This window comes from Artibeus jamaicensis, unplaced genomic scaffold, assembly GCF_021234435.1.
Source record: "Artibeus jamaicensis isolate MK-2021 breed Jamaican fruit bat unplaced genomic scaffold, CSHL_Jam_final contig_2259, whole genome shotgun sequence".
NCBI classification, from domain to species: Eukaryota; Metazoa; Chordata; class Mammalia; order Chiroptera; family Phyllostomidae; genus Artibeus; species Artibeus jamaicensis.
In genome coordinates this window covers 1161974-1179882 of record NW_026521468.1, presented here as the reverse complement: position 1 = coordinate 1179882, position 17909 = coordinate 1161974, and the positions used below count along the sequence as shown (strand labels likewise).

Below are 17909 nucleotides of genomic sequence, written 5' to 3'. Positions count from 1 at the left end.
TCTCACTGGCCTTCACTGTTTTGTTCTGGGAAGCCGTCCCCTAAGCCTCCAGGTTCAGCTGCCCCAGTAATTTTCTGCTTCTGTGGTGAAAAAGTCATTTGTTCTCACCTGGGTCCTTCTTACTGATGTACTGGTTAGGGCTCAGAGAAAATGTAGTTCAAGGTCCACCAGTGCACGGGAGATGTGCAGACTGATTCTGTCCACCTGGAAACTGTCTTTCTCTGTCCCAGAGTTGCTCCCAGCCTCTCCTCCACTTGCATGGCAGCAGAGAGAAGGAGGGTTACATCAAGACAGTAGGAAGAGGGAGGATAGAGAGAAAATGGCTCTCCGACACACTTATTTTGTGTCGATGCATTTGCTACTTAATTCTCACAACCACTTGAGGTGAAAATTATTAGCTCCATTTTACAGATGAGAAAAGAGAGGCCAACCTACACATTTAGTAAATGGCAGAGCCGGGATTCCACCCGGTGGACTCCAAAGCTGTTTTCATCCACCCTGCTAGACTCAGAGGTAGAATTTGCCAGTGTGCCCTCTGCAAACTGAGGCATACCTGGGGGTTACGCAGTGTTTTCTAGAAGTTGAGGTCCCAGCCTTGCCTATCCCCAAACAGCAAAGCTAGTCTCTTTAACCCTAGTTGTCTCACAATGGAACAGCAGGGTTCTGAGGGTGCTGCAAAACAGCCCAACTCCAGCGGGCAGGCAGCACTGTGAACCAAATACCATTCCCAGCGTGGGCGGAGAGTAGGGAAGCCCGTGGGGCGGAGCCACGAGGAGAGCCCGGGAAACCACACGTGGGGGCGTGGCCGCCCGGGAAGAGGCGTATCTGCCACTCAAGCCCCGCCCCAACTCTGCGAACCTCTTCTTCCCGGTAGGCGTGTCCCGAATTCTCTCCGCCAGGGACTCGCGTGGGCCGCTCCCCTTCCCCAGGAGGACCGCAGAGAGAGGTGCGGGTGTCGCTGGTGGCCCCTCCCCGTGCGGGGACACGTGGCGGGCGCGGGCTGAGCCCGGGGGAAAGGATCTGGCCCGTGGGGAGAAGCACCACCGAGGCGGCACCGAGCCCAAGCGAAAGCCGCGGGGTTGGCAGCAGAGAGGCGGCGGCGGTTAGAGAGAGAGTAGGAGGCAGGCGGGCGCATGGGGCACCCCGGCCCCGCCGGCAGCGCGCCCCCTTGGGCCCGGCCGAGCTGAGAGCACCCCACCGCCAAGCCTCGACTGGCGCCCCGAGGCCATGCCGGTCATGAAGGGGTTGCTGGCCCCACAAAACACCTTCCTGGACACGATCGCCACCCGTTTCGACGGCACGCGTGAGTGGGGCCGAGGCTGGGGCCGGGGTTTCGAGCTGGGCGCCAAGAACGGGCCAGCTTGGGTCTCCCGGATGTGCTGAGACCGGAGGCGAGAAGGAGAGTGGAGCCGAGGGTCTAGGAACTTCCAAAGACGCGGTAAAGGAACAGCGCTAGCAGCTCTCTGCGGTGCGAGGCGGGGAGAGAGCCCCGAGTGCCGGGGGCGAGCCAGCGGGTGTGACTGGAGGCGTGGAAGGCCGTTCATGCAGCAAAACGGAGGAGAGGCCTTGGGAGCGTCCTACTCCGGGGCAGAGCTCGGCCAGGGGCGTGTAGGGCGGTATCCGAGCCACCGAAGTCGGACGTTGCTGTCCGGAGCTCCGGAGCCCAGATGGCTCCAGCATCCCCTTCCCCCAGGAAAAGAGAGAGGGAGGGAGGCAGAGAGGATCAGACTTCGGCAGGACCTAGTTTAGATTCAGGTCACTCACCCCAAGATCTTGGCGCGTCTGTGTCTGAGGGAGGTGAGGCAAGAGAAGCGGGGTGGTCCGCGTGAGGAAGGGAACTCCCTGCTCGCCCACCCCAGCGTGAGTTCCAGGTTCAGCACCTTGGACAGCCACACTCCTCCCTCCCCGCCTCTTCTCCCGCCGATCCCTTTTCCTACTTTGCAGCCTAGAGGTCGCTGCCTGCCCCTCCCAAACACCCTGGCTGGGATGGGGTAGGGGGTGCTACCCTGCTGGGGGGCGAGGGGAGCGGTACCCGAGGGCGGAAACTGAGCTGCCGGGGGACCTACCCTCCTCCACACCCGCCTCCCTTGTTTCCATAGCGCCCATCACCGGGGCAACGGGCTCTGGGAGGGAAGAAGGAAGCTGCTGCTGCCCAGGACCCAGCACCTCCCAGGCACCCTCCGTGTCCCCATCAGCCACCCCACCCTCATACAGTCACCCTTCCTAGTGTCCTGGGGCTGATTGTGTCTCAGGTCCCTTCCCTCAGCTGAGACTCTGTCCCTGGGTGGCCCACAGAGCCCCCCTGTGGCCTCCCGCCCATTGGATCTGGAGGGAGCTAACTCGGGGCTTGCTGCTGGGGTTGCTGGAGCCACAACTTCACTGCCTGGTCCTGCCAGACTTTGAGCACTGGGGACAGGCCACCTGAAATTAGCTAAAGAGATGCTAAAAAGGGGACCTTTCTCGCAAGGCAGGGAATGAGGACACTACTCATCACTGTAGTCCTCCTCCCACAAAGGGGATTAGTGAGTTTGGGGCATCTCTAGCTTCCTATCGACAAGACGGGTGTGAAGGCAACAGAATCTCTGCCTTGTCCACTCTCCAGTAGGATGACAGGGCAGGGGCTGTGCTTTGAAAGCTGTGCCAGTGTGGAGGTCTCACTTCATCTTCTCAGTGCAACACTGACTGCGTTACCAGAGGTTCTCCCCAGCTGAGTGCGTTAACCTGCCCAAGCTCACACCGTCAGTAACAGCGGAGGTGGGATGCCGAGCTCATGTCCTAACTCCCCGTGCTACACTGCTTCCCACAGTAAGGTCTCACTCGCTTGAAGGCTAGTGGATGAACGACACGAATTCTTTGGTTTCCTAGTAGTTTCTGTCCCAGTTCCAGGACACTCTTAGGTCCCTGTCCTTTGCTCTATCTCTTCCTACCTCTGAGAATATCCCAAAGGGGGATCCAGGAATCACAGGAAAGGAAGCCTGAGAAGCTTCTGACTCTGTTAGCTCTCACCACAGCTTGTGGGAGGTACAGCCCACCCAGAAGCTGAGCTCCCCTCCTGGCCTTGACCTGATCTTGACCTCTTCTTTTCACAGATAGCAACTTCCTGCTGGCCAATGCACAGGGCCCAAGGGGCTTTCCCATCGTCTACTGCTCAGACGGCTTCTGCGAGCTCACAGGTTACGGCCGCACCGAAGTCATGCAGAAAACATGCAGCTGCCGTTTCCTCTATGGTCCGGAGACCAGTGAACCAGCCCTGCAGAGGCTTCACAAGGCCCTGGAGGGACATCAGGAACACAGGGCTGAAATCTGCTTCTACAGGAAGGATGGTGAGGGACCTGGCCTGCCTGCAGCCCTGTCCAGACCCCGGGCTTGACCCAGAGTCCACTTGGCACAGTGGAAGCCTGGGTGCTGGTTCTCGCACTGCCATAAGCTGACTGTGTGACATTGAGTGTATCCCTGACCCTCTCTGGGCCTTGGTTCTCCCATCTGGAAGGTGAAGGAGTTGGCTGACATATCTGGAGTTCTTTCCAGCTCTGAACTCTTGCCAAACCCTTTAACGATGCCCAGGAACCAGAGGGGTTAGGGATGCCATGGGCTGCTCACCCTCCCCCTCCATCTCTCCACACCTACAGGCTCGGCCTTTTGGTGCCTCCTGGACATGATGCCCATCAAGAATGAGATGGGCGAGGTTGTGCTTTTCCTCTTTTCCTTCAAGGACATCACTCAGAGTGGAAGCCCAGGTCTTGGCCCCTCAGGAAGCCATGGGGACAGTAATCATGGTAACTGCAAGTCTGGGGAGAAGGCGAGAATGGTCAGAGGTCCGAGCCCCAGGTCACACCAGACCTCTCCCGACCCAGCCTCATGGGGTGTGCCCCTACTTATCTCCATACCTTCTTCCCAATAGAAAACTCCCTTGGCAGGAGGGGAGCCAGATCAAGACTTCGATTCACCAAGAGACAGAGCCGTACTGCCCTCCACAGACTGACTGGCCACTTCCGCCGCCGGGGCCAGGGAAGCCTGAAAACCAACAATGTGAGTCCTGCCTCCACCCCAGCATTTCCCTGTCTGTCCGGTCTCCCTCCAGTGACTTGTTTCTCTGTCCATTTCTCACGTCCAGCTCGGCTCTGTCCCAGGTCCCCCCACATCTCCTTCCATCCCCATCACCCTTGCTTCTCCCTGATTCACATTACCCTGCTCAGGACTTATCACAGGCTGGGGCTCTAACAGCAGCTATAGCATCGCCCTCTGGCTGATAAATTTACCCTGTTGGAGGAGGGATGAAACCACAAGCTGTGTCCCAGGGAGAAAGGCCCCGTGGGGGGCCTCGCACCCAGCCCTGTGCACTGCTCCGTGGCCCTGGTAAAGCTACGGGGTTGAGTTCCAACCCTCTACGCGGTCCCTTAGGGCTACAGGGAAACGGGTGTTGTTCAGCCTGCCCTCCTCCTAGACACACCGATCCTCCGCTGGGCTCCCAGAACCCAAGAGGAACTTGAGAGAAAAGTTTGTGACCCCTCAAGCCAGGGCATGTGCCTGATTTGTCATCATATCCTCAGGCAGGGTGAAGGTCTCGCCTTGAAATACTCCCCAGAACACATGATTGATTCGAAAGGAATCCCAAGCAGTAGCTTGTCAGAGGAAGGGTCAGGTGCTGGACCCTGGGACCCTCTCCTGCACTTTCTGCCTCTCCCCATGGCCGTGTCTGCAGTGCCCGCTGCCCCTTCCCTCATTCCCAGCCCCTCCCTCTCCCAGCCTGGGCTCCTCTTGCCCCCAAGTGTCCCCAACCACCACCTCTCTCCCCTTAGAACGTGTTTGAGCCAAAGCCATCGGTGCCTGAGTACAAGGTGGCCTCCGTGGAGGGGTCCCGCTGCCTCCTCCTCCACTACAGCGTCCCCAAGGCCGTCTGGGATGGCCTCATCCTCCTCGCCACCTTCTACGTTGCAGTCACTGTCCCCTACAACGTCTGCTTCTCAGGCGATGACGACACCCCCTTCACTTCCCGACACACCCTTGTCAGCGACATCACCGTGGAGATGCTCTTCATCCTGGGTTGGAGCCCCTGCCCCACATACCCTGGTGGGGGGGCTGGGGAGGGCCCACTCAGTCCAGCTTCGCCCTATTCTGGGCTGCAGGACCCAGTCACTCAGAGCCCTCCATCTCCAGGTTTTTAAGGTATAATGGTCCATGTGCCCTGATTTCCGACCCCTGCTGCCTGCTGCCTCTAGGCCTCACCTCCTTAAGGAGCAGCCAAAAGCCCAATCGGTCCTCCCCATTCCTGCCTCTAAGTCCATCTTGGGTCTCGAAGGCTTATCCCCAGCTTACCCAGTTCCTTGGCCCCTTGGCCAGTGTTTCTAGGCCAACACACCCTAGTAACAGCCCCTTGCACCCCCAGATATCATCCTGAACTTCCGCACAACCTACGTGTCCCAGTCGGGCCAGGTGGTCTCTGCCCCTCGTTCCATTGGCCTCCACTACCTGGCCACCTGGTTCTTCGTCGACCTTATTGCCGCTCTGCCCTTCGACCTGCTTTACGTCTTCAACGTCACCGTGGTGAGTGAGCCCCGTCCCACCAGGCAGCCTAACCTCCCAGCTCCGGCAGAGCTTCTCCCATTAAGGGAGTGACTTCAGACTCGGGCTCAGTCCTTCGTAGCCCTCCGTCCGGGAATATTTGGCAGGAATCTGCTAAAAGCAGAAGCAGTCCTGTGGTGGGAGCCGAGAAGGTTCCAAGAGGGTCTGTGTTCTTGGGAAGCTGAGCTCACAGACTCTGGGGAAAGCCGAGACAAACGAAAAGCTAAGTAGGGCTACCGAGGCGGCGCTGGCCTGATGCCGAGCAAGTGGTACTTTTTACATTTTTATTCAACAAACAACTGATGAGCATTTAGCTGTCTGCAAAGCACTGCGTAGGGCATGGTCAGTGTGGGGAAAAGGAACAGGATTCAGCCTCCAAGCAGCCAAGCTGCTGAGGGGGCCTGACTCCTGACGGGGATAGTGGGCACAAAAGAGGAAGAGGTGAATAAAGTGGAAGATCAGGTCCAGTTACTGGGGAGGTGGGGGCGGGGGGCTGGGCAGGGAGCTAGCTGACCTTGGAGCTCCAGGCTGGAGCATGGGCACGAACGGACATGATCAAAAATCTAGCTGGTGCCGGGGAGGCCAGGGCACCCGAGTTGGGCAGAGGCGAGGGTGGCCTGGGAAGGGTTAGTAAGAGGTGAGAGGGAGCCAGACTGTAGATGAAGAGTGGGACTGGCTGGCAGGAGAGAGAGCATTTGGGGGCAGCATGCAAACCCAGACAAGGAGACAGAGGGTGTCGGGTGGGTTTGGAGATGGGGCGCTGGGACCCGTTTTCCTCTCAGATCCCCAGGGCGCCTTTGAGTGTGGCCAGCTCCGCACCCGGTTAGTAGATAGTCGGTCTTCTTGGGTCGAGGGGGAGGGAATCCCACCCTCAGTCCCCAGACCCCCTTGGTTTTGGTTGGGGAAGTGGTGAGCAGTTTCCCCGTGTGCGCCTCTCTCTGCCACACTCTGCTATAGCAGGAAACCACCTACACGCAGCCCGATTTAACTAGCCGCCAACGAGCGGTGGGCCTCTTCTCCTGGCTGTGTACAAGTGTGTGCATGCGCCCACACATGTGCGTGTGTGTGTCTGCCCCGAGGCCCTGGTCCTTCCAGGCACAGCTCCCAACCCTTCCCCATCCCGTGTGCCCACTGCAGACCACTGTCCCTGGGGAGACAGGGTCCCTCCCTTGCAGGGAGGACTGCAGAGAGCTCCTTGTCCCCCATCCCAGGCAGTTCCCCTTCCTCTGGTCCCTTCCGGAGCCCATTCCAGTTAACTAAGTTCTTTCACACATGTGTCACTCAGGAGCCTTGCAGTAAGCCTTCAGGGCAGATTCTCTTATCCTTCTTTTTCAGAGGTGGATACTAGGTTCAGAGAGGTTAAGTGGCTTGCTGAAGGTCACACAGCTAGCAGTGACAGGCAGATGATTGGGATGAGGTCTCTAGTCTGCTAGTCTAGTATTCTTTCCAACACAGTGCCCTGCTTCCCAGGAAACCAGGGCGCCTGAGTGGGTGGTCTGGTATTTGGGGAGGCAAAGGGCAGTGCTGGGGCTGGAGGGAGGTGGGGCCCGGAGGCGCAGCAGAACCATGGGATTGAAGGAGCCGGGCGTGGGGCAGTCTGGTCAGAGGAGAGGAGGGCCCCGAGGGAGCAGAGCCCAGGGACAGGAGACTGAGGGAAGCCATGAAGAACTAAAGTCAGGAGCTCTGGGAACTGGAGGCAGGCATTAAGCCCTGGAGAGGGTTTATATGGGGGACTCAGGGCCACCTCCTTCACCTAAAATGAGGTAAAATGGCAGGAGGTGGCTCAGGAGCTGTGTCGGGCCAGGGCTGCCAGGGCTGCCCCTGGGACCCCTGGAAGGACAGTGAAGGGTCTTCACAGCAGGTTACCCACCCGGCCCAGAGTGCCCAGCCCTAGCAGTGGGAAGGTAACCCTCACCTGCTCCTCATCCCTGAGTCCGGAAGACCTAACTGAGCTTTAATGACCACAGTGAAAACAGTTGTGGCAATGACAGCCAACGTTGACAGGGCCCTTACTAGGTGCCACACCAGCCCCACCGACCCCCAGTCACCCAACGAGGACTGAGATCTCGGAGCCCAGGCTCCCTTAGTCCCTGCTGTCCCTCCTTAACGTGTCGGCATGACCCTCTCATCTGCGGCTGGCCCACAAAGGAAAAGGCCCCTGAGCCTCCCCAGTCCTTGCCTGTCCCCACTCTACCACGTCTCTCTATCTCGAGGGCGACTCCCACCACAACCGCTGTTGTTACCGACAACCACAGTTGATTGTGCCCAGGGCGCTAGGGACCTGTGTGTGGGCCGGAGGTGTTCTGTCTACTCCCCTGCCCTCGGCCGGGACTTGCTCTTCCACAGCCCACGGGGCCAAGAGGCAGCATGCCACCAAATGGACTTTGGGCGTCCGCCCTGTTGGGCTGACTTTGGATTCCTTGGTCTGTGTCCTTGAGCAAGTCACTAATCTCTCTTAGTTTACTCATCTGTAAATTGGGAGCGGGAATGATAATTGGGCTGAGGGCATAATCGGTTTATGAGGCTTACAACTGCTTAGCCCCGTCCTAACACATAATAAGTACTTACTGTTAGCCATTATTAGTTTTAGCATTATTCCCTCCCCCCCCCATCCCCTTGCATTTCCTGGCCATCTTCTTAGGACAACAGAGATGTTCTTCCTACTGTCTGGCTCTAGGACTCTGACGGCAAGGTGCTGGGGAGGGACCTGGGGGTGGGGCACGCAGGCTCTGGGGCGCTGTGCCTCTGACAGCCTCCCCCGCCGCACTGCTGCAGACATCGCTGGTGCACCTGCTGAAGACAGTGCGGCTGCTGCGGCTGCTGCGGCTGCTGCAGAAGCTGGAGCGGTACTCGCAGTGCAGCGCTGTGGTGCTCACGCTGCTCATGTCCGTCTTTGCGCTCCTTGCCCACTGGATGGCCTGTGTCTGGTACGTCATCGGGCGCCGGGAGATGGAGGCCAATGACCCGCTGCTATGGGACATCGGTGAGCCACTGACCCCAGGCTTTCACTGACTACCCAGCCACCTGCCCTGCCACTCAGGCACCCAAGCCCACGCCTCCGCCAGTACCCACACCCCCACCCACATCCTCTATTCATCCAACCAACATGCATGGAGCTCCTTCCAGATCAGTCACGGGAATACTGATTGGAACACAAGGGCTTTGCCTTGGGGAGACCTCACAGCCTAGTAGGGGAGCAAGACTGGTGACAGAAAACCAAAATACAGTATGAGTCACTCTCTCGTGGTGAGGAGGGTGTTTGGGGCAAAGGGAGCAGTACCCCTCCCGGGCCCCCTTCTGGTGGCTCCTACTGCCATCAGAATAGAGTCCACACTCAGTGCACGCCCTGCGTGCGGTGGCCCGCTCTGTCCCCTGCCGGCTTCTCTGCAGCCCGTGCCCCCTGAGCCGCAGCCACGCCAGCCTCCCTCCAGCTCCCAGGTTGCGCTGCTTTCTCACCGTGGGCCTTTGAACATGCCTTTCTCTCTGGAATCCTTTCCCTTTTGTCTCCCCTCCCTTCACCTAGTGACTTGTATGTTCCTTGCAGGCTCAGCTAAAACTCTCTGTCCTAAGGGAGCCTTTCAGGAACCGTGTTCTTCCCGCCCACCCTGCTGTGCTGGGCCTCCCTAACCCAGTGTGACTCCTAAGATACCCTCTAGCTCCCCTTTAGTAGCTCACCTCCCACCCGCAGTGATTTATTTCATGTCTCTTTCACCTCCGGACTGTAATTTCCAACGGGGTAGGGAGACTGTCTGGCTGGGTCAAGTTCCAGCACCCTGTACACAGGAGGTACTCAACAAACTGTGAGCAAGTGGCAGAGACCCCTAGACAGGCAGCAGTGTAGGGCGTTGGTAGCCTTGGACCACAGCTATAACCAATCCACGGTAGGGAGGCCCAGGCCAAGGCTGCTCCTCACATTTCCTGTGCCAGCCCATGCAAACTTCCCCTCACCTCTATAAATACTTGACCAAAGGCAGGTGCAGGCAGCCCAGGGAAACCCAGTTCTCCACCACAGGGTGCAGCTGGGGTTTCTTGCATCCCTGCTCTGCCCCCCAGGCTGGTTGCACGAGCTGGGCAAGAGGCTGGAGGTGCCCTATGTCAATGGCTCCGCGGGCGGTCCATCGCGGCGCAGTGCCTACGTTGCTGCACTTTACTTCACGCTAAGCAGCCTCACCAGCGTGGGCTTTGGCAACGTGTGCGCCAACACCGACGCCGAGAAGATCTTCTCCATCTGTACGATGCTCATAGGCGGTGAGACCAGGCCTGCCAAGCCCCGGAGTGGCCCTGCTAAGCCCAGCGTGCAGATAGGGAAACTGGGGCCCAGAGAAGGCCATCCAGACAGCCTTGCATGCATTCATAGAGCTGTCCTCTGCGCCTACTACGCACTGGCCCCCAGGGATGACACCGACAGGCGTGCCTCTTGCTAAGGGGATGGGAACCACAGGTTCATGACCTATTTGGCGGGGAGGGGCATGAGAGAAGCATCAGGTCTGACCCCCACCCCTCAGGACCACTTTCTATCCCTCTCCTCACGCCAGCTCCTTGCACCAGGTAGGCATGTGGCAGCCCACTGGCTCTCCGGCCCTTCCCTAGGAACCCAGACCCCCGTCCAGGGCAGGGTGGGTTCGGGAGCCGGTGCCTACCCTAACCTGCTGCCCGCCGCCCACGCTGCAGCGCTGATGCACGCGGTGGTGTTCGGGAATGTGACAGCCATCATCCAGCGCATGTACTCCCGCCGCTCGCTCTACCACCGCCGCATGAAGGACCTCAAGGACTTCATCCGCGTGCATCGCCTGCCGCGGCCGCTCAAGCAGCGCATGCTGGAGTACTTCCAGACCACGTGGGCCGTCAACGGCGGCATCGACGCCAACGAGGTAGGGAGCTGGGACTCCTGGTCTGTGCTGCGTGGCGGTGCAATGGTGCACGCAGGGCAGTGCAGAGGGGGGCCAGCCTCTGTGGGTTTGGAATGGAGGCACCCCGGGGTCCCCGGCAGTGAGGTGGTGTTTACAAGGGCACGCACCCAGCCAAATCCACATCGCTTCTCCTGCGCACTAGAATTTGGGAGCTGAAAGAGAGCTCAGGCCATAGCTAATGCCACGCTCCCTTCAGCCAACATTTCCCCAGCACCTGTAGTGGGCCGGCCTCTGTGTTGGGCGCAGGGAGCTCCGAGGTAACCCCACTCAGCTCTTCCCCCCAGGGAGACGCCAGTCTGGTGAATAAATCACACAGTGAATGGGACTCTGCTGTGGGGATGTATGTGCCACTTGGCATCCTCGCTGTGTCCGGGCCTAGAGGGGTCAGGGAAAGTGGCACAGGAGACGGGACACCGTGAAGGACAATCAGGGAATCGGCCTTAGAAGGCCGGTCCAGGCAGAAAGAGCAATGGGAACTCAGGCCTGGAAATGCTGATGCAAAAGAGCGGGGTGAGTTCAGGGAACCGGGAGCAGTTCCCTGAGCCTGTGGGTCTGAGGTGGAAGCTCTGGCTGGTGGAGAGGGAGAGAGTGCAAGAGGCTGGGGGGCTGGCCCGGCTCATAGATGGCCTTGACTTTAGACTTCATCCTCCCAAATGTTCAGACTGGGGAGTGGCCTGGGGATCTGGGAGGTATTTCTGAGAGCAGGTGCCGTGGGGCTTGGTGATCCTGGGGGCAGGAGCAGAGCTCAGAGTGACCCCCAAGGCTCCGGCCTGAGGAAAGGTTGCAGTGAGGACAGGACAGGAGGAAGGCTGCACTTCAGGGTGAAAATGAGGGTCCCGAGTGGGGTCATGGTGAGAGCGCGGTGCCTGTGGGAGATCCAGGTGGAGTGTGCCTTGGAGTTAGTTGACAATATAGGTCTGGCCCCTGGGCTACAACTCCGGGCTCACAGGGAATGTGGACGTCGTGGAGCTGGGTGCCGTGATGCAGGGAGAGCGTGGAAAGTTAGAAGGGAGCCAAGAGGCAGGCTGAGGATACGGAGGCTGGGGAGGCGATGGGGACCAGAGAGAGGGCAGGAAGCCACAGGGGCCAAAGGGCTCCATAACGTGAGGATCGAACTGTGAATGTCAAGTTTGGCTCCTAGGGCGTTGTTGGTAATGTTCAAGGTCTAGTGTAATCCTGCAATTTACAGGTAGCCCAGAGACAGAAAGTGGTTTGCTCAAGGCCCACAGGGATTTAGGAGCAGGGCCGACTGCCAGTCTCCTGACTTCCAGTTTTTGGCAGACCCACCGGGGACGGTCCTTGCATTCGAAGGGCTGAGCAACGAGGACGTGTGTGAGTGACCAGTGTGTGTAACCCCGGGCCATGGACAGATAGCACAAGAGCTGGTCTCTACCTGGCGGTAGGGGCCACACACGAGTTAAATGGAGGTTAGACAAAAGAAGTCTTCCGGAAAGTCAGGAATGGATAACTTCAAAGTGACAGCTCAGAATATTTGTAGAAATCAGGTAGCAGCTGTGGGGGTGGGGGGTGGTGGCCAGAATGACCCATGGCCCTTGTGCAGTTGCTGCGTGACTTCCCCGACGAGCTGCGAGCCGACATCGCCATGCACCTGAACCGGGAGATCCTGCAGCTGCCGCTGTTTGGAGCGGCGAGCAGGGGCTGCCTGCGGGCCCTCTCCCTGCACATCAAGACCTCATTCTGCGCTCCGGGCGAGTACCTGTTGCGCCGCGGGGATGCCCTGCAGGCGCACTACTATGTCTGCTCAGGCTCGCTGGAGGTGCTGCGTGACAACACGGTGCTGGCCATCCTGGGTGAGCATCACACCGCCACCGACCACGTACCATGGACCCTTCCCCCAGAGGCCTTGGGAGTGGCGAGAATCTAGGGACGGGGGACACCCCCTGTGGACAGCTGGAATTCCTGCTGCGAAGCACTCTTTCTTGGTCCCTTCTCCCTACTACTGCCCCATTTTGACCTTTCCCCTCAAGCTCTCCCCTAGTCCCTTGGCCATCCCTCAACCCATCGACCCTTCCTCAGTCGGCTCTTCACCATTGACCTTTGACTCCATTGGCCGTTACCCTTTAACTGACCCCTCTGGCCACTCTTTATTGATCATTCCTCCAGCCCACTGACATCCCTCACTGACCGTCTCACAACGTCACCAGTCATTCTGACCTTTTCCCAAGTCCACTGATCACTTCTGTTAGTCCCATTGGTTGGCCACCTCCAGCCATCCTTGGAACACACTGGCCACCCCTCAAATCCATTGACTAGGTATATCCTCTTGGCCCCTCAGCCGCAGCTGACCGGCCCCAACTCACTGTCCTCCTCCCTTACCCACAGGGAAGGGGGACCTGATTGGGGCAGATACCACTGAGCCAGGGCAGGAGCCTGGGTCAGGAGCAGGCCCGACCCGTGTGCCGAAGACCAGCGCGGACGTGAAGGCGCTGACGTACTGCGGCCTGCAGCGGCTGAGCAGCCGGGGGCTGGCGGAGGTCCTGAAGCTCTATCCTGAGTATGGGGCCGCCTTCCGCGCTGGCCTGCCCCGGGACCTGACCTTCAACCTACGCCAGGGCTCCGACACCAGTGTATGGAAACCCCTGTGGCCTCCGTCTCCTCTGAGGTTCCTTTCTTTACAGCAGACCCACCGCCCCCGGCCCCAGAGAGACCCTCGGGCATTGCCTTACACCCTGAAACATCCTCTCTCAACCCCAGGCAACCCCATCCATTGCCCCTTCCATGCTTAACACCGTCCAACCCTACTGGCCTCCTCCTCTGGCCATCAGCCCACCCATGGACCGTCTCTCACCACCTCTTCTTCCGACTCTGGCGGCCCCTCATCTCCTGCTGGCCCTCATCCCTCAGCTCCGCTCCAGACTCCCCGGAGGGCCTGCACTTTGGAAACAGTCCCCTCGTGTGCCCCTCCTCTGTCCAGTCCCTCTCTGGACTAGGAGCCACCCCCTGGGGCTTCCTCACCCTCCAAATGTTTCCCGAGCCTGTTTTAGTTTCAGTCTATATATAGGTTACGCCGTAGGCCTTTGTCTTTTACTGCTTTTCACAGTGACTTTCCCCTCAGGATCTCTCTGAGTTGGAGTTGGAAGTATCTCTGACTCATATCCACAAAAAGAGCCCGTATTCTCAAACCCCAAAGCAGCGATGGGTGGGACTAGGAGGTGTTGTACTCATGGAGTGGGGAGGGGTGAGTAAGCTGAACCCCCTCTGTCCCCAACAGGGCCTCAGCCGCTTTTCCCGATCCCCTCGGCTCTCTCAGGTGACCTTCCCTTCCTGGGTGGGGTTGAGGTTGCCTGGCGGGGGTGTTGGGAGGGGGCACCTCTCCTTTGCTCCTCTGCTGCGGGGAGAAGGGAGAGGGGACGGGGAGCAGGAAAGACTGTTGTTTAGTGGTGAGGCCCGTCCTTCACTGTCCTGCAACGCCGCTGCCCCTCTGCCCACAGCCCCACTCGGAAAGCCTCGGCTCCTCCTCAGACAAGACCCTTCCGTCCATCACAGAGGCCGAGGCCGGGGCTGAGCCTGGAGGTGGTCCCAGGCCCCGCAGGCCCCTCCTGCTGCCCAACCTTAGCCCAGCCCGGCCGCGCGGCTCCCTGGTCAGCCTTTTGGGTGACGAGCTGCCCCCATTCTCCTCGGCCCTCGTCTCTTCCCCTTCCCTGTCCCCATCTCCATCTCCTGCTCTGGCTGGCCAGGGCCACAGCCCCTCCTCTCATGGCCCCGCCAGGGGCTCTGCTGCCAAGAAGCCCCCCCAGCTTCTTATCCCCCCACTGGGAACATGTGGACCATCGGACCTCAGTCCCCGGTGAGACACCAGCCACCCCTGCCTTCCCCACACCACTGCTGCCTTCCAGAACCTTCTTGGGGCTCTGTCCCCAGTGCTCCTCTGTTTCTGTCCCATGTGCCCGCTGTGCCCATCCTGCTCCACCACAGCTTGCAACCCACGCCATGCCTTTGACTGTTGCTCTTCCCCGGCTCCCTGGCACGGCGGCCCTATCCACCCTCTGCTTGCTCTGCTCTGGCCCTTACCCTCTCCACGTGGGACTGATGACCACTGCCCCTGTCCCAGGGTAGTGGATGGCATTGAGGACTCTGGCAGCTCAGCGGAGGCCCCGACATTCCAGTTCAGCAGGAGGCCCGAGCACCCTAGGTCCCACTCTCAGGCCCCTCCTGCAGGTAAGGGCCAGCAACGGTCTCAACGCATAGTCAGCTATTCATCTGCCATTCACTCATTCATTCATCCATCTATCCATCCCACGTGTAGTAAGGGCCTGCCACGTGCAGGTGCTGTGCTCGGAATGCGCAGATAAACCAGAGCTGGCCCACATTCCTAGCGATCACCCAGTCTAATGGGGCAGACACCTGTGTACTCAGAGAAACGATTCAGGAACAGCGAGCTGATACCACAGCTGAGACCAGAACAGGGCTCTGAGGTAGGAAAGGAGAGCCCCCCTTAGCTGCCCCTCCTAGAAGAGGGGGCTCTTGAGTTGGGTCTTAAACCCTGGGTAGGAGTTTCAGAGGTGGAGTAAGGCAGGCGAAGAAATGCAAAAAGGCATGACGAGAGCATGTTACGTTCAGATATCAAAAAGAAGATTCGTGCCTAGAAACCAGAGGGGTGGGCGGCCTGCGGAAGTCATAGGGCCTCAAGACCAGCCCAAGAGTTCGGTTTCCCCATCATCCTGACCCCAGAGCTCCCTCTCCTCTGGTCCTCTGTCTACCCCGTGACAGGAAGGAGCCCAGCCCAAGCTCTAGACTTATGCTCCCTGCACTCACTGCATCCCTTCACCCCGTCTGTCTGTCTGTCTGCAGGGACCGGGCGCAGCCAGGAACTGGCCACCGGGGCTGAGGAAGTGAAGGAAAAGGTCTGCAGGCTGAACCAGGAGGTGGGTGGGGGCCGGCTCCTCCCCTCCAACCCCGGAGAAGATAGTTTTGGGATCAGAGGCATGCCTTGTACAAAAGCATTTCAGGATTTGCAGTCAGAGTCCTGAATTTAAGTGTTCACACTAGCTGGATGATCTTAGGCAAGTCCCACAACCTGTCTGAGCTTCGATTTCCTCACCTAAACACCGGGGAAACGATCCACCTTCCAGAGTTGTTGTGAGGATGCAGTGAGAGCGTGTGCCTGCTTCCTCTCTTTTCCCAGCCGGCTTAGGCCGTCCAGCTGGGAAAGGGGGCCGCGCCGAGAGCCTCTCCACCGTGCAACACTCTCCTGCACCGAGTACCCCCAACCAAGTCGCAGTGCTCAGGCCCTTCCCTCACCCCAGCCCTGGGAAATGAGTGCTAAGCAAACATGGGGGCAGAGGAGAGACTGAGAGGCCTTCAGCCTTAGGGCACCTGGAACCCAGCGTCTGAGTCCTGGTCAGGAAGAGCCCAGACTCTGAATGCAGAGACTCTGCCTCCTCCCCAGGGATCTCAGAGTTGTCGCCACAGGCCTAGCCCTTGGGAGTCAGCCTTCCCTCCAGATAAACATCAAGCTCCCCAGGGGAGCAGCTGGGGGGAGGGGCAAGGCCTGGGGCTGGGGGCGGGGCCCAGCCCAAGTTCTGCAGGATTGAGGGCCAGTGCTGCTGCTGCTGCTCACAGTTCTAGGCCAGCAGCTCCATACCTATCTTCTGGCACCTGGCAACGCTGGTAAAATGTAGCTTTCTGGGTCTCTCCCAATTTGGAATGTCTGGGGTCCAGAAATCTGCATTTTTATGTTTCTCAGTTGATTCTGTACTCCCTGAAATGTGAACACTTGCCATTGTGCAGTGGGATCACCCAACGGTGAGGCTACATCTGTGGTTTCAAAGCCACGCATCCTCCTTGAGCACATTTTTTGTGCATCTCGTAAAAGTGGGGTGTCGGGGAGGATGGCAATGGCTGCCATCACTAACCTTTTTTGGAAAGGTCTGGGGTATTTACACGTAGACCAAGTAGCCCCTTCCTTGTTTTGCTCTCAGGGTGGCCATGAGCAGAGAGTGGTTATGAAAAGATCTTGTAAGCTGTGGGGCAGGGCAGGGGTGGGGGGAGGGTGGCGCACCCAGGAGGGTAGCGGTGACACCTGGGAAACGACTCCTGTATCTCCAACAGATCTCCCGCCTCAACCAGGAAGTGTCTCAGCTCAGCCAGGAGCTCCGGCACATGATGGGCCTGCTGCAGGCCAGGCTGGGCCCCCCCGGCCACCCAACAGCCTCGGCATGGCCCTCAGACCCTCCGTGCCTCCAGCCCAGGCCTCCATGCATCTCTCCCCATCTGTTGGGACCACTGCCTCGCCTCCAGGATACTACTCTCGCTGAGGTCCACTGCCCAGCCACCGTGGGGACAGCAGAAATGAGGGCTGCCCCCCACAACCTGAGACCCTGCGTGGTGTCCCCCTACCCCTCAGAGCCGGACCCCCTGGGACCCTCTCCAATGCCGGAAGCCTCGCTCCGGACCCCAAGTCTTATGAGACACAGCTTCCGGCCCAGGTCAGACACATTCCACTGACCCCGGCCCCGGGCCCAGGCCTATCTGGGGTGGGCATTGCCACCGCCATCAGGGAAAGGCTGGGCCCATGGCCGCCAACCTTGGGTCAGCAGCCACCAGCTGGTCTGGTTGGCTCTGGATTCTAAGAACTTTTTCACAAAGCCTGGTCACTCTGACCCTCTTTCCTTTTCCAAACCTCTTATCCTCTCTGGGAGGGGAGCCACCTGGGGCCGTGGAACCCGACAGGCATGAGAGCGAACGCAGTGCCCACTGGGCTGGGCAGATGAGACGTCCTGCCTTCTCCCCAGGACCTGGAGGCAGGTAGAGATGGGGGAGCAGGAGGGAGCTGGGAAGGGCCCCGGATCCAGCCTGGGGAGAGTGAGGCAACAGCAGGCGGGACCTTGGTGTCTAGAGCCGGAGGGATAGCAGATTCCATGCAGAGACAGCATAGTGATAGTGTGAGGTCTTCTGTCCCCACCCCTGTGCCTCTGCCGGAAACCTGGAGAGTAATGTTGCTCATTACTCTCTAGAGTAATCTATTCGAATCTAGAGGGCTAGATTTGAGATTCCCGGCTGGCATTTGAGCAACCCAAGACTCCTTAGGCCTCCTACTATCAGCCCAAGCCAGAGGGGCCCCCAGCATCCCACAGCCCACTCGGGAAACAAACCCATGACCCCCAGATATGCATTCCTGGACTCTCGGCATTTCTTTAAATTAGAAATGAGTTACCAACATCAAAAATCAGGGGAGTACACATTAAAAACCCAGATATCCCCGGCTCTCTAAAAATTTTTGGGAGATCTGGCAATCCTGAGCCAACATTCCACCTGGCAATAATCAGCTGGCCTCGGGTGCCCCTGTCTTCTTTAGATGGGACTGAGCTCTCCCCCTCTTCATGGCCCCAGTGTTTCTTGACCATCTCCTGATAGCCTGCTGCCTTCCCTCGTTTGTCTGGTTTCTGGGATTTTGAGTTTGCAGTCCTTGCCTTA

General features: G+C 59.0%; 1 protein-coding gene across 1 annotated transcript; it reads left to right on the top strand.

Annotated features, from left to right (window-relative positions):
- Positions 1-1083: 1083 nt before the first annotated feature.
- KCNH4 (potassium voltage-gated channel subfamily H member 4) lies at positions 1084-16940 on the top strand. Its single transcript, XM_037129734.2, has 16 exons — positions 1084-1303; positions 3090-3323; positions 3630-3776; positions 3902-4029; positions 4800-5043; positions 5387-5544; positions 8338-8545; positions 9616-9810; positions 10234-10433; positions 12034-12283; positions 12816-13060; positions 13705-13743; positions 13925-14280; positions 14545-14651; positions 15285-15358; positions 16545-16940. Exons 1-16 carry the CDS (start codon positions 1228-1230, stop codon positions 16938-16940), a joined length of 3057 nt encoding a protein of 1018 aa, XP_036985629.2. The 5' UTR covers positions 1084-1227.
- The last annotated feature ends 969 nt before the right edge of the window (positions 16941-17909 follow it).